Raw genomic sequence first — 16,139 nt, 5'->3', positions numbered from 1 at the left:
ATGAGTTGGAATCAACTTGTTGCTGTTGAGTCGATCAAGACTCATAGTGACCCTGTAGGACAGAGTAGAACTGCCCTATAGGGTTTCCAAGGCTGCAGTCTTTACTGAAGCAGACTGCCACATCCTTCTTCTGTGGAGCAGCTGGGTTCAAACTGCTGACTTTTTGGTTAGCATCGCTTTTACTTCTCTTACAGAGGGGTTTTGTGGTTTATTATGTGATTTTTACAAATCCTTTTTTTTTTTTTTTTTTGGTAGTACTTTGAGTTTCTCATAGCTAAGTTAACCCATTATAATGTCTGAGAAGAAAAAAGAACAAGTAAGTAGTTTATCATTCACGGTGGCTTCAGGTGCATATCGTACAGGGTAAGTAGTTAGCGTATATGTTCTTAACTACCATATTTCTAAGGAGCTAAGGAATTAGGTTGTCTTGACGGCATAGTTCTGATCTTGATATTAGAATGTCATAAAAGGCCCTTTTTGGAAACCATGCCGGTGAGGATAATTTAACTCAATATTCTGGTGGCCACCACTGCGTACATTCAGTAACCAGGTAAGGAACAAGAAAACAGATAAGAGTCTTTGTGTATCTTGAAGGTATAGGAATGAAAATATCGACATGATGTGTAGAAAGTGCAGTTTCTTCCCTTGTTATATTCATGAAAGCCAGGAGGAAGTTGAGTCCTCCGTAGGAGATTTGGATTTGGGTCTGAACTAGCTAGGCTGGCCGTGGGGGAAAGGGAGCAGTGTCACCTCCAGGAGTGTTCTGTGAGAGGGGACACTGAGGAATGTGAAAGTGACACCCCAGCTTCTAGGCATGTGGGAGCAAGATTGTTCATGGCCCCTTCTGATATTGTCAGTGGATCAGAAAAGCCTCTTGAGGGACTGCAGACAAGCAGTGAGGTTAACATCAGATCTTCCTTCATCAGGAGCTTAAAACAGGTGTCCCAAACAAGTTAACCTGCAGGCCTTCGGCCAAAGGCCGCTCCTTACAATCTTATTTCTGGGATCTCTATTTATGGACCTGCTTGGCCCCTGAAGGCATTCAGGTTTACAGTCCTTGCACATTTCCCAGTTTATTTTCTAGGATCCACTGGTTCCTTTTGTTCAGATAGTTCTGCGGTTCTCAGCTGCCCCCAGGGGACATTTGTCAATATCTAGAGACACTTTTGGTTGTTACAACAGGAGGGCGGTGCTACTGGCATCTAGTGAGTAGAGGCCAGGGAGCTTCTAACCACCCTACAATGCATAGGACCCGTTAACCCGTTGCTGTTGAGTCAGTTCCAACCCATAGCTACCCTGTAGGACAGAGTAGAACTGCCCCACAGGGTTTCCAAGGCTGTAAATCTTTACAGAAGCAGACAGCCACGTCTTTCTCCCACGGATAAGTGGACCTGCATTGTGCATCTATTTTGGTTAACGCTCTGATGCACATAATCGAAACCTCCTTCCAAGTACTAAGGAAGAGCTCCCCCTTCTGACGTCAGTACCAAACTATTCCACACTGGAATTCCAAAGCAATTAATTGGATTCTTGCTGATCGATCCTGATTTATGTAAGAATTGCAAAGGGACATGAAAAGGAAACTCCTTAAAGAAGGGAAGCGGTTTCACATAAAAGAGAGCAATATTGTTCAAGAGGTCCCACAGAGATGCAGCTTATGCGGAACGGGTCCCTCATGAACAGGCCTCCTGGTAACGGCATGTCTCGGGTCCCGTCTGTCTTACAGCGGCCACGTGGTGGGCTTGGTGTGTATGCATGCCCGTATGCAGCAGTCTCCCTGCGGCATCCATGAGGTGGGCCATTCGATGTCGCGTTTACAGGCGTTTGCCTTGTGACCCCCGCTTACCTACCGAAAGTTGCAAGATTGGCATTGCCTTTAAACTTTGTAACCTAACTGGCTTTTCCCACATACTCTAAGATGCTAAGAAATGACCTTAGCAGTTTCATTGAGTGACTTACCACACTGATGCCACCTGTTTCCTTCTTTGCCTGCCGCCTGCTTTGCTGCCTGTGTGCTTTGCATTTCGATTTCCCTCCACTGCCTGTTAACCGTCTCGTAGTCAGGAGAGGAGCTTGTGCCAGTGTGGCTCCAGTGCCTTGTTGAAGCTTTCCCTGCTCCCTGTACCTGAATGCTAATCGGAAATTTCCTTTTGCTATGTTGACTTGCATGAAACACAGAGCTTGCCACTAAAGGGTCACTTACTTGCTCTGACATTCCCGGAGCCACAGCCCAGATGCCTAGTTACTAATAAGTGAAGTGCCAGGTATGCTTTGTTCATGACAGTTGTACTGCTGCTTCAGGTGTGTGAGGATGCTCAGAAGATAGCTGAGGCCAGACACAGCCATGAGCAGTTTTGCATCCCTATTTGCATACTGGCTGCTACTATTAGCAACAGTGTCGCAGGCACAGAGCTAAGTATTCGTGCTGATGTTGTTATCAGGAGGATCAGTCCCTGGAGAAGGACATCATGCTTGGTAAAGTAGAGGGCCAGCGAAAAATAGGAAGACCCTCAACAAGATGGATTGACACAGTGGCCGCAACAGTGGGCTCAAGTATAACAATGATTGTGAGGATGGTGCAGGACTGGGCAGTGTTTTGTTCTGTTGTACATGGGGTCGCTATGAGTCGGAATCGACTCAGTGGCACCTAACAACAACAACATGCTGATAAGGGCGTGAGCTTTGCTGAGTTCCCAGCTAATGGTGTGTGGTGTTGTTTCTGCTGTAAATCTTTATGGAAGCAGACTGCCACCTCTTTCTCCTGTGGAGCAGCTAGTGGGTTTGAACTACCAACCTTTCTATTAGCAGCCGAGCTCTTTAACCACTGCAGCACCAGGGCTCAGTAACTCACAGTCATGTGAAATTAAGGTATAGCTTGCTAATGAAGCAAGATTGTCTGTTCTCACATTAAATCCCACTGGCTTTTTTCTGTCTTAACACTGTAGTCAACTCTACCTCTTGTTTTCACTTTTGACTTATATATATATATTAAAAACAGTGTAGCAAAATTTAGCAGTATTTGAAATGTAACTGGAAGTTGTTCCTCAAGTGCAATCAGTCCCAGAGCTGCTTCTCTGAGAATCATCTGTATGCCACTGGAGGACATTACCTTCTGATAGGGACATCTGCCATAAAGAAAATGGAAGTGAGAGCAGCTTGGCTTTTCCTGGGGTAGATTATCCAATAGGCAAGGTAAGCACCATGTTTACCTTGCTTACCAGATCATCTGTAGTGAACAGTTTCCCTTTTTTTAACCATATCAAAGATTCTGCAGCTAGGTATGGCTAGCTAGCATCTCTCTCCCAACTCCACAGCGGCTTCCTACAGAATCAAAGCCTCTTTTAAAATTACATTCCCTGATGGGGCAGATGACATGGTAAGTACAGGCTTACTTGTGCTTACTTACTAATCTGTAGTGAATAGTTTCACTACAGATGACCCGATCAGCAAGGTAGGCACTGTGCTTACCTTACCTGTTGGATAATCCAACCTTGGTTTTGCCTAAATAGTTCAGCTCATGGCTGCAATCCCCATGATGGGCGTGGAGTATCAGCCTTTCTGCGGTGTTTGTCCTTCCACTCTGTTAGTGCTCCCACCTCCTTCCACCCCCAGAGTTAGAGAACCTCCTGCATGTGCCACCAGCATGGGACAGGGTTGCGTTTGGTGCTGTAGCCTTTTATGTATTAGCACTACATTTAGTAATTAAATGAGACATTTTATACGGCTCAGATCACACTCATTGTTTTTTAGAAGAAACTGATTCAGATACAATCTAGGTAATGAGAAGAGATTATTTAGGAAAGGTATATTTAAGTTTTAAGCAAGGTTAATTGTTCCACTCCAGCTATAAATGTCGTTATATTCAGTAGCATACCAAAAAAAAAAAAAAAAAGAGAGAGAGATTAAAAATGGAAAGACTAAATGTGTGGCCTTTGCTCAGTTGTCAGGTTTACTCAGGTTTTTTCTTTTCTTTATCTTTTCCATTAACTGGCTGTTTGGATCAATATTTAGATATATATACATACATGCTAACTTGCCTTACACTATAGCTTCTTTGCCAGTAATACGATGTTGCCATTAAGTGATTCTAATTTTGTTCTTTGAATCAGTGATAGTAATTCTCCACCTTAGAGTGGGCATGTTGAGGATAGTACGTGGGAAGAATGACCTATGCAACTTTACACCTCTCCAGGAGAGTGTACCCAGTGCTAACATCCCCACCATTTGCCTTCCAGTGTGGTTGTACACATCAGGCACTTGTGCATCAGGCTTGTACAGAACCTGCTGTACAATCATACTTCGTTTCTGACCTTTCTCTAAAACAAAGACCATGTAATGAGTTTTTGAATATTTGCATGCCATATAAAAATATTTAATATAATTATGAAAAACACTCAGTTCTGTATCCCAACCTTATAGGAGTAATGGGTTCTCTAAATACTTCTTTAGTTTTCATTCCCCATCTCTGCGTAAACACAGAGAAAAACAGAACTTGTATCAGTGCCCATTTCTTTTTCCCATTTCAGCTTCTAGAGAATGCACAGCTGCCCACCAACTGAAGTACATACTGACTTTCTAATAAATCAATCTATTTTGGAAGGGTAAGAATCCAAGAAACTGGATTATAGATAGGACTCATTTTAATTGAACCTGTGTTTGTTAAGATTCTCTTTTAAATTTAACTCCCAGTACTCTTATAAACATTTTTTTCATGGGTGTTACCATGCTTTGCTGCACAACCCTTTCTCTTTTTCCTCCAAAGGTTGCTAACCTCTAGTCTCTCAAACCCCTGCCCCTTGCCACCCCCGTTTGTGATTTCACTCTATGCTCAATACTACACAGACTAGTTTAGGGCATCCTGTAGGAGTTTGGCCCTTAACTGATTGAGGGGTTAGGGAATAGGGATGGCACTTGCATTTACTGCATTTATTTGGCAAACATTTATTGTGTCCCTTCTGCGCTCCAGCCCTGGTGGCACGGTGGTTAAGAGCTCAGCTGCTAACCAAAAAGTCAGCAGTTTGAATCTACCAGGAGCTCCTTGGAAACCCGATGGGACAGTTCTACTCTGTCCTATAGGGTCATTTTGAGTTGGAATTGACTCGACAGCGTGGATTTAGACTGTGCTCCAGGCAGGAGCTAGGTGCTGGTGGTACTGCAGTGGCCTAAGCCAGGCCTCCGATTCCTGTCCCTGTGGATTTGCACGCTGGTGAGGAAGATACACTCAAACCAGATAACCAGATAATCACACAGATGATTGTAGAAAGAGAAGCTGCAGTAATTTCTATAAAGAAAAGACAAGGTATTGTGAGAGCACGTAAGAGGGGGATCTGTTTAGTCCTAGAGATCAGGTAAAGGTTCCCTGAGAAAATGACATTGAACTCTGAGTCAGAGATAATTAGGCACAAAGGTGCCTGTATTAGCTTCCGATTGCTGCTCTAACAAATTAGCACAAGCTTGGTGCTTTAAAACACTGTTCACTTCTCTCAGTGTTCTGGAGGTTAGACATGTGAGATTGGTTTCAGTGTTCTGAAATCAAGGTGTCTCTTTGGATGCTCTAGGGGACAGTCAGTTTCACTCAGGGTCTCAAACTGGTTTGTTCTGGTTTGACTCCCTGCTGAGAATTTGCGTTTCCACACCAGATATACTGAATCGGAATCTACGTTTTAACAAGATCCTCAGGTGATTCTTATGTATAATAAATTTTGAGAGCCACTGTTCTACTAGTGGTTCTCAAAATTGGTCCCTAACCATGCATGGCCTGGGAACTTCTTAGAAATGCAAATTCTCCATAGGGCTTCCAACCAGAAGAAACAGGTCAAGCCTGCTTTCCTTGTCTTTCCCAGGGTCTCCAGCTGCATTTCATGCATTCCTTGGCTCCTGGCCCCTTTCTCCATCTCCAAAGCCAGCAGCATAGCATGTTGCTTCAGTGTCGCCTTGCTTCCTGCCTCTGCCTCCCTTGTATAAGGAGGACACCTGTGATGGCATTTAGGGCCCACTCGGATAATCCCAGATAACCCTCCCCATCCCAGGATCCTTAAATTACTCACACCTGCAAAATCTCTTTTCCCATATAAGGTACCATTCACAGGTTACAAGGATTAGGACCTGGACATCTTTGGGGGCCATTATTCAGCCACCCCAGGGCTTAAAGAAAATTCCAAGCCAAGGAAACAGTATGTTTGAAGACCCCGAGGAGGAATAGGTTATGGCTTGTTCCGGAAACTGAACACTGGTGCAGAGGGAAGGTAGTTGGAGCTGCTTTTGAGGCAGAGGAGGGATGATGCAGGGCCAGGTGTTCCATATAAAGGGTTTTGACGTTCACCTGAAGAAGATTAAGAAGTTACTGAAGGGTTTTGAGCAAGGCAGTGACTCTGTAAGAGCTGTGTTTTTCACAGATGAATCTCAGCTTGTGTGGAGAACAGATCCGAGGGGCCGAAGATTGCTGCTGAGAGCCGGTTAGAGGCTTTGCAGCAGTCCTGAGAGCGGTCATGAGTGGCCACTTGGACTAGTGTAGAGGAGTGGAAATGTAGTGGGTGGATTTTTCTAGTTTTTACTTACTTTGTTCCTGAGCTCAGGCCCTCAAAGAGTGGTAATGGCAGATTAACCAGTAAGCAAGGTACTCATGGGCTTTCAGTAAGAGGTACACACGGGTTTAGTTATGTGTACTTAAAACATTTGTAGTACACAATTTGGTGAACCCATGTGAAATTTTGCACTACAGATTAGCAAGTAAGCACAAGTAAGCCCGTGCGCACCTTGCTTATTGGGTAATCTGTCCCTGGATGATGGCAAGACATATCATTCTGGAACCAGATGGTAATCTGTCTAGAATAGTTCTTTGGATACTTTTGTCTGAGAAGCCACCATTCATCTTTGATAGAGTTACCTGAAACATGGTATAACATTCATGAGCAGATTGAAGATTACCAAAACCCTGAATACATGGGGAGTTTTTCTGAAGAAAATAAAATAATATAGTCACTCCCACTGGCTAAGCGGGAGAGTTGACCCTCTTATAAAATCTAAATTCACATTAGCTAACAGTTTAACATCCTCTGAAGTCTACTTTAGCGGAGTTAACAGGTTTGAGTGATCATCTTTCCCATTTTCTAGGTCCTCTCAGCAGAGGTGCTCATGAAGAGGGCAATGATGAGGTCCCAGTCATGCCCCCAAAGTGGATGATGAGTTAGCTGATTATAACTATGGGGCTGATTTGTATTAATACTAACTCAGAAGCAACGCCTTTGTACCTGTATATACTGTATTTGCATATTTCATGCTCACTACTGCATGTTCAGGATAGAAATGTGGAGAGACTTACTAAGGACTGCTGGAAGAAGTGGGACTTCCAGTTAGTTTGTGGTGGGAAACTCAGTTGCTCAGAACTGCCAAAGGTCCTGTGTTGGAATGATTAATATTCTTTATCTGCGATCAGACATGTGACCGCCTCAAGCAGTCAGCCAGTGGGACCAAGCGCCGCGTGTTCATCATTGAAACTATGGGCGGCTACTGCGGTTACCTGGCCAACATGGGGGGACTTGCGGCCGGAGCTGATGCAGCTTATATTTTTGAAGAACCATTTGATATCAGAGATTTACAGGTATGTAATGCAAATCCAACCTCTAGAACTCATTAAGTGCTGCTGTCTCATTATTTATAATTTGTTTTTGGTTTTATTTTTTTTTGAGGGAATGGAGATAATACTGTAAAATATACCAACTTTTGTGCATTTCAAATAATCCATCTGTTTGAATCCCAGTGAAATTTACTGATGCATTTACTTTAGTATTAAACTCTTTTGATGGGTGAGGAGCAATGAGCTAGGATTGTGTGAATATACAGGTCTCAGGGCATCTTTTATTCTTTTCACCCAGGCTTGTAAGTTTCTTTTTGATCTGTTTAATAAACTGTTTTGTCTATCAAGCAATTAATGTTTTTCCTACATAAGTAATAAGCTATTTGAAGATGGTATTTTCTTGTTTAATGGGATCTTTAAATATTTGATACTTTAAATAGTTAATGTAGATAACTATATAGTATCTCTTTGGCTTTTTAAAATATTTAAAACCAGTTGCAGACTTCTGGTGTCTATGGCTCTAAGGTTGGGAAGATTTGCAATAGTTGGAAAACTGTAACCTGCCAGAGGGAAGCAGCCACTTTCCATTATAAAATGCTAAATTTAATTAGGGAACGAATAAGAGACACCAACGGAGGTAGCTAGAACTGCTGGGACAGAAAAGTGTGCTTACCTCTGTATCTGTGTTGTAGGTTGTAGGGGAAGAAGACAGAAGCATGTTGCCAATTAAAAACAAAACAGAAGCCAAACCTAGCTCTTGCCAATCCCTGCGGCATGCTTCTTTTAAGTCTTAAGCGTTGCTGATGCCTTTGAGGGATCTGTTTGCTTCTAAATTGACAGTAGTATTGCAAAGGAGGAGGACTAAAACTTGTTGGAGTCCTCTAGCTTTTTTAGGTTAAGGGTTAATTCAGCTGCACCCAGCTTTTGATTGGGTTGAGCTTTCTGAACCCATCTCACCAGTGCAGCTCATGGTGCAGAGCCTGCATCATGTTGCCAGGTAGGAGGGAGGAAGATCCCAGGATACTGAGGGCACCCAAGATGCCACCCAAAGCAAGTAAGGGAGAAGTGGGTGTCTAGGAGAGCTAGCAGGGCATTATTTCACCCTTCATCAGCCTCACCCTTCACCAGTAGGTAGTCCTAAATTGGGAGTAAGGAAACCTTGAGTTCTTACCAGCATTTTCCAGTTCCATCTTTGCTCTTGTGCCAGGTGACTCAGAGTGGCATCTTGTGACTCAGGTTTGCATCACACAAGGTTGGTAATTAGTGAGCCCTGTCCAAGAGGACAGGAGTTATCAATAAACTAGAACTTGAGCTGTTGACTTTTAAAATGTTATGATTTTATGTTGTGTGTTTCTGAACCAAATGAATCAAGTAAAGAGATACTTAGTGTTTTTACTTTTTATCTATAACACGGAAACTTGAAACTATGAATTTCTTCACAATGTTGAATTAAATGTTTCTACTTAAAAGATAATGTCCTACCAGCACTTACCATATCTCTTGGCACATAGATAGATGTTTAATAAGTGTAGTTATTACTGAGATTTGATTATATGTAACTACTTCCATTTTTAAAAGATAAGTTATCAGAAAATTTCTTTATTTTTGTAATACTCCTGACAAACTGAAATAGGATAATTTGTACATAAAATTCTATAAATTTTTTCCCTGTCAGAAAATGTTCATTAGGCAGTTATATGAAATTCTATATAATGTAGGTTAGCAGATAATTATTTCCCTATGAGAGCTCAGAGATGGAAAATATTGTCATGAAAATGTACCCAGGAGTAAGAGATAAATAGGTAAGCATTAGGCAGGTGCACAAAATAAATACATTAATGTTGTAAGAGGAAAGTCTGTTTATTTTGGAAAGCATTTCTCATGGCTATAGTGAGTTCCATTGACTAAACCAATACACCCGACAACGTAGCTTCCCTGCTCCCGTCATACGTATTGCGTCATCTCGTTTCCTTATCGTTACCAGTGCGTTTATCGCTACCTGATACGTTCCTGTTTATTTGTCTGTTGTCCTCTCCCACAAGAATGTGAGAGCAGCTGCTTACTCTGTCTCTGCTTTCACTGCCATATTCCCAGCACTTACAATCACACAGTACCTGGCACACCAAACCAAAAACCAAACCCTTTTCCACTGAGTCGGTTTTAACTCATAGTGACCCTATAGGAGAGAGTAGAGTTTCCCCATAGGGTTTCCAAGGTGCGGCTGGTCGATTCGACTGCTGACCTCTTGGTCAGCAGCTGCATTCAGGTACTTAGTAAAAGTTGATAGTCTGACTGATCAACAGACTGCTCTTTTCTAGTCCAACGTGGAGCACCTGACACAGAAAATGAAGACCAGCATTCAGAGGGGTCTTGTGCTCAGGTAATGGGAAAATCTTTCTAATTTACTTTAATTTTAGGCCTAGATTGTTAGGATCTATTTTAGGATGTAAAATCTAAGAGTCATTCCTTTGCTTCTGATTCTTATTATGAAAACTGGGGAAAAAAGCATCGAAGTAGAGTAATTGTGGACTGTATTAAAAACTTGCATGTATTTAAATAATTGAAGGGTGATATTTAAAGTTTTTCACTTTGGCTTTCAAGTCTGTAATTTTTTAAAGATATCTCCAAATCATTAATTAAGCCCTGTAACCTTTAGAAAGAAAGAAGAAAGTATGCAGAGCCGCATAAGGGGCAGAGGAAGTCAGAGGGCCACCTGACTGTGTCAGAAAGCAGGTGGCCTTTCCACCAGAGCCGAACAAGCTGTGCTCTCCCAGGCCGTTAGCTGAACCACATGGGCAGGAAACGTCATCAAAAACCCTAAGCCATGTTCTCTGGTGAATAAATGACTGCTTCCCCTTCATTTTAGAAACGAGAACTGCAGTGAAAATTATACCACCGACTTCATTTGCCAGCTTTATTCAGAAGAAGGAAAAGGAGTATTTGATTGCAGAAAGAATGTGCTGGGCCACATGCAGCAGGTAGGGTGACTGCAGTCCTCTTGTTGTTAACTGCTGCCGAGCCAGCAGTAACTCATGGCGACCCCATGCACGATGGGATCAGACCATTGTGATCCGTAGGGTTTTCGTTGGCTGGTTTTTGGAAGTAGATCGCCTAGGGCTTTCTTCTTAGTCCATCTTAGTCTGGATGCTCACTGACACCTGTTCAGCATCACAGCAACTCAGAAGCCTCCACTGATAGATGGGTGGTTGCTGTGCATGAGGGGCGTTGACTGGGAAGCAAACACAGTTCTTCCACATGGAGGGTGAGAATTCTACCACTGAACCACCACTGCCCCCTACACCAGCATTAATTCTCATGGAACCCACCTGTGGTGCTACAAAGCAGAAAGTGAAGCAGTTTTTATATGATTTTTTTAGATTGATGTCTTAGCCATTGTGAAAAAAAATGTATTTATAAGTTATCCTGAAATGATTAAAAACAACATTTGAACTATGCTGTGGATCCTCTTAAAAGTCACAGTAAATATCACTAGGTTTAGGAATTCTTTCTGTTGTTTGTGACATTTGGATATATGAGGATTTTAAGGAACGCTATCAATGTTCATGTAAATAGTGGCATCAGTTAATTGGAAAAATTTATTCAAGTTAAATATTTCATTAAGTTAAATATTGAAGGTTAATATTAATTTAAATTTGAATATCAGACAAATGATTCTTATTTACAGTTTAAATCTGAATGATTTAAAAAGAATCTTAGAGATGATCATAGGGTACACCCTCGTTTTATGCTTTAAAAAAAAAAACCAAACTAAACCCACTGCCGTCAAGTCGATTCCGACTCATAGCGACCCTATACCGACCCTACAGGACAGAGTAGAACCACCCCACAGAGTTTCCAAGGCGCGCTTGGTGGATTTGAACTACTGACCTTTTGGTTAGCAGCCATAGCTCTTAACCACTATGCAACCAGGGTTTCCTTATGGTTTATAAGTGTGACTAAAATCACATAGCTAGGTAGAGGTGGACTTGGGGATAATGGGTCCCAGTTCTCCTCATTTGCCAGCCTATACTCTTTCCACTATTGCCTCTCATTCCTTCTGTTTTAGAGAACTTCTAACCATGAATCCCCCGAAATTAAATGATGAAATGGTAGAGATATGCACATTTTTCATCCATGTGAGTTCACAGTGTTATCAGATTCTTCAAGGAAATTGGGGACTGCCTCCCCAGAAGAGATGAAGCAATCTTGATATAAAATTCTAAAATAGTAAAGATTTTAGTTGACTTATCTGGTTGATTAAAGTCTTCTGTGTCTTGACAGGGATTAAAAAATACGATGATACTGGGCCTAACAAGCTGAGGTCAGGCCACAGGGTTTTGTTTTTTTAGGTCTCAACTACATACAAGGAGATAGAATTATGCCAAAAAAAAAAAAAGAACATATTTGCAAATTTGAATCTCTTAAAAATATGTGAATTTTGTTAATAGAATTTTTTTTTTAATTGTACTTAAGGTGAAGGTTTACAGAACAAATAGTTTCTCATTAAACAGTAGTACACATATTGTTTTATGACACTGGTTAACAACCCCACGACATGTCAGCCCTCTCCCTTCTCGACTTTTTTTTTTGGTGGAAATACACATAGCCAAAGATAACACCATTTCAAAAAGTTTTACATGCACTGTTCAGTGATATCAACTATACTCTTCCAATTGTGCTGCTATTCTCACTTTAGTTGAAGGTTTACAGAACAAAATAGTTTCTTATTAAACAGTTAGTACATATGTTGCCCTATGACAATGGTTAAGAACCCCACGACATGTCAACACTGTCCTTACTCAACCTTGGGTTCCCTATCACCAGCTTTCCTGTCCCCTTCTGCCTTCTAGTCCTTGTCCCTGGACTGCTGTGCCTCATTAGTCCCGTTTTGATTTATGGGGCTGTCCAATCCCCGGCTGAACCGTGAACCACTGAGCTAAAAGGGTGTCTGGGGGCCATACTCTCAGGGTTTCTCCAGTCTCTTTTAAGCCAGTAAATCTGGTCTTTTTTTGTGTGTTAGAATTTTGTTCTACATCCTTTAAGTAATAGAAATTTTAAAACTAATATGCTTGCAATGTTTTTTTTTTTTTTTTCTAATAAATGGTCTGGTAAGCATTGCTGTGTAACTAATATTTTAATATTTAACTTTTAACCATCAACAGGGTGGAGCACCTTCCCCATTTGATAGGAACTTTGGAACAAAGATGTCTGCCAAAGCTATGCAGTGGATTACTGTGAAACTGAAGGACTCTCAACGAACAGGTATGGAGTCATAGGGGAGGGTAGACTCAGCCATTTGAGACTGAAGCTGGCACCCTTTAGAAATAGCTGTATTTTATGAAATAGGATATTTGTTCCTCTTTATTCTTTATTCAGCATTGAACTGCATATAGTAAAATTGTGTTAATCTTGATAGTCTCTGAGTGTTGATATTTATGACTTTCATGGTAATTAATATATAAATGTAATTAGTAAGTCCTCCCCGCCACAACAAAAACTACCAAAAACCGTCGCCGTCAAGTTGATTCTGACTCATTGCAACTCCATGTGTCACAAAGTAGAGCTCTTCCATGGGGCTGTCTTGGCTGTAATCTTTACTGGAGCAGATTGCCAGGCCTTTCTCCATGGTGCCACTGGGTGGGTAACAACCTTTAGGTTCTTAGAAGAGCACAAAGTGTTTGCACCACCCGAGGACCTTAATTCATAAGATAAAATGCTTAATTCTTGCTTATTAGTGATGGCAGGCATTCGAATAATTTAGTAACATTTTTATTCTTTTAATAGGTAGGAAGTTGCTGTGCATATATTGCAGTTTGTTCGTAAGACAGTAATATGTGATTTTTTGTTTGTTTTATGTTTTGGCTACTTGGATGCTTTCTTGGAACTGGCTTTAACACACTTAGACGTATCCATCAATTTATTCAGTACTACTCTTCTTTTATAGAACAGCAACATAGGATTGGGCGGTATCTTATCTATTTTCCCCTCAGAACCTAAGTGTGTCCTTCTCCTGTGGTATTTTACTCCGTATCCACCAGAAGTTAGCAGTAACCCCTGAGTATTGTGAGAATCATCCCCTGATTTTCCTTTGGGGTTTTACTATCCCTGACTAAATCTTCAAAGAGCATATTATTTAGTTGAGTTTGTTTCTGTGCTTTATGTGAGTGGAGGCCTGCGGTAAGTACTTTGGCTGTGACTTGCTTTGTGCGTAGGTTAGGTTTTTGAGATGCATCCGTGTGATGCGTATGGTTGTGGTTCATCATGTACTGTCCTGTTGCTCAGGTGTGCCACCTGTAGCCATTCCTGTGGATACTGACCCTGGAATGCTTCCCGGTTTCATGTTACCGCAAACAGTGGTGCTGTGCACATGTCCCCTGGGCACGTGTGTCCACGTGCTATGTGTCCCATCCACCTACACTGTGACCATGCGTGGGTTCAGCTTTATTAGTTTACCAAACTGGTTTTACCAGTTACATGCAGACCTTCAGGGTATGAGCTCTCCTGTTACTCCACACCCGGCTAACACGTGATAAAGGCTGACTTTAATCATTGCCTATTTGGTGGGTACAGAGTAGTCTCGTCATGGCTTTAAAATGCTAACCTTCATAGTTAATGCGGGAAATGCAACATTTTACATCCATCTTTCATGTTCTTGTTTCCTCTGGGAAACTGTTCAAGTATTTGACCTCTTTTTCTGTTAGTTATGTTTATCTTACTATTTTACAGGCAATTTTTATACTTTTTATTACTTTGCAGCAATTTCTTATTTTTTATATAAATATGTACACATACATATTTTTTACTCTTCCACTTTGTGGTATATCTTTTCATTTTATGTGAGGTGTCTCTTTTTTAATTTTTTTTTTTTTTTTATTGTATTTTAGGTGAAGGTTTACAGAACAGAAAGTTTCTCATTAAACAGTCAGTACACATATTGTTTTATGACATTGCTTAACAACCCCACGACATGTCAACGCTCCCTTCTTGGCCTTGGAGGACTTTTTTTTTTTGGAGATAATATACATAGCCAAAGATACACCATTTCAAAAATTTTTACATTTACAATTCAGTGACATTGATTACATTCTTCCAGTTGTGCTGCTATTCTCACTTTAGGTGAAGGTTTACAGAACAAAATAGTTTCTCATTACAGTTAGTACACATATTGCCCTATGACAATGGTTAAGAACCCCATGACATGTCAACACTGTCCTTACTGAACCTTGGGTTCCCTATCACCAGCTTTCCTGTCGCCTTCTGCCTTCTAGACCTTGTCCCTGGACTGCTGTGCCTCATTAGTCCCATTTTGTTTTATCGGGCTTTCCAATCCCCGGCTGAAAGGTGAACCTTGGGAGTGATTTCACCACAGAGCTAAAAGGGTGTCTGGGGGCCGTACTCTTGGGGTTTCTCCAGTCTCTGTCAGGCCACTAAATCTGGTCTTTTTTTGTGTGTGAGAATTTTGTTCTGTGTCTTTCTCTAGCTCTGTCCAGAACCCTCTGTTGTGATCCCAGTCAGAAAGTCAGTGGTGGTAGCTGGGCACCGTCTAGCTGTACTGGACTCAGTCTGGTGGAGGCCTTGGTACCTGTGGTTCATTAGTCCTTTGGACTAATCTTTTCCTTGTATCCTGTTCTCTTCATTCTCCCTTGCTCCCGAAGGGTTGAGATAGTGGAGTATCTTAGATGGATGCTCACAGGCTTTTAAGACCCCAGATGCTACTCACCAAGGTAGACTGTAGAACATTGTCTTTATAAACTCTTATGCCAGTTGAGCTAGATGTTCCCTGAGACCATGGTCCCCACAGCCCTCCGCCCAGCAATTCAGTCCCTCAGGGAGTTTGGATGTGTGTATGGAGCTTCCAAGACCTTTCCTTGTACAAGCTGTGCTGGCTTCCCCAGTATTCTGTACTGTCATACCCTTCACCAAAGTTACCACTTATCTATTGTCTATTTAGTATCCGCCCCCCCACTCCTCCCATTCCTCGTAACCAACAAAGATTGTTACTTTTTGTGTGTAAACTTTTTCATGAGTTTTTACAGTAGAGGTCTCATACAATATTTGTACTTTCATGACTGACTTATTTCACTCAGCATAATGTCCTCCAGTTTCATCCATGTTATGAGATGCTTCACAGATTCATCATTGTTCTTTATCCTTGCACTTCGTTATGTGTATGTACCATAGTTTATCCATGCGTCTGTTGATGGGCATCTAGGTTGTTTCCATCTTTTTGCTATTGTGAACAATGCTGCCATGAACATGGTGTGCATATGTCTATTAGTGTGACGGCTCTTATTTCTCTAGGATATATTCCTAGGAGTGGGATTGCTGGATGGTATGGTATTTCTATTTCTAGTTTTCTAAGGAAGTGCCATATCATTTTCCAAAACGATTGTATCACTATGCATTCCCACCAGCAGTGCATAAGAGTTCCAATCTCCCCACAGCCTTTCCAACATTTGTTATTTCCAGTGTTTTTGATTCATGCCAGTAATGCCAGGGTGAGATGGTATCTCACTGTGGTTTTAATTTGCATTTCTCTAATGGCTAGTGATTGCGAGCATTT

General features: G+C 41.5%; 1 protein-coding gene across 1 annotated transcript in view; it reads left to right on the top strand.

Moving 5' to 3' along the window:
- The window catches only part of PFKP (phosphofructokinase, platelet), a 98,857-nt gene that overhangs the window by 68,887 nt on the left and 13,831 nt on the right, over nucleotides 1-16,139 (top strand). The window contains exons 17-20 of the mRNA XM_004390026.2: nucleotides 7,436-7,600; nucleotides 9,895-9,956; nucleotides 10,443-10,554; nucleotides 12,739-12,838. Of these exons, the coding sequence (XP_004390083.1) occupies nucleotides 7,436-7,600; nucleotides 9,895-9,956; nucleotides 10,443-10,554; nucleotides 12,739-12,838 (439 nt within the window). The remainder of the gene's footprint in view (nucleotides 1-7,435; nucleotides 7,601-9,894; nucleotides 9,957-10,442; nucleotides 10,555-12,738; nucleotides 12,839-16,139) is intronic.

Source organism: Trichechus manatus, unplaced genomic scaffold (assembly GCF_000243295.1).
Source record: "Trichechus manatus latirostris isolate Lorelei unplaced genomic scaffold, TriManLat1.0 scaffold00276, whole genome shotgun sequence".
NCBI lineage: Eukaryota > Metazoa > Chordata > Mammalia > Sirenia > Trichechidae > Trichechus > Trichechus manatus.
This window is presented reverse-complemented; position numbering and strand designations above follow the sequence as displayed.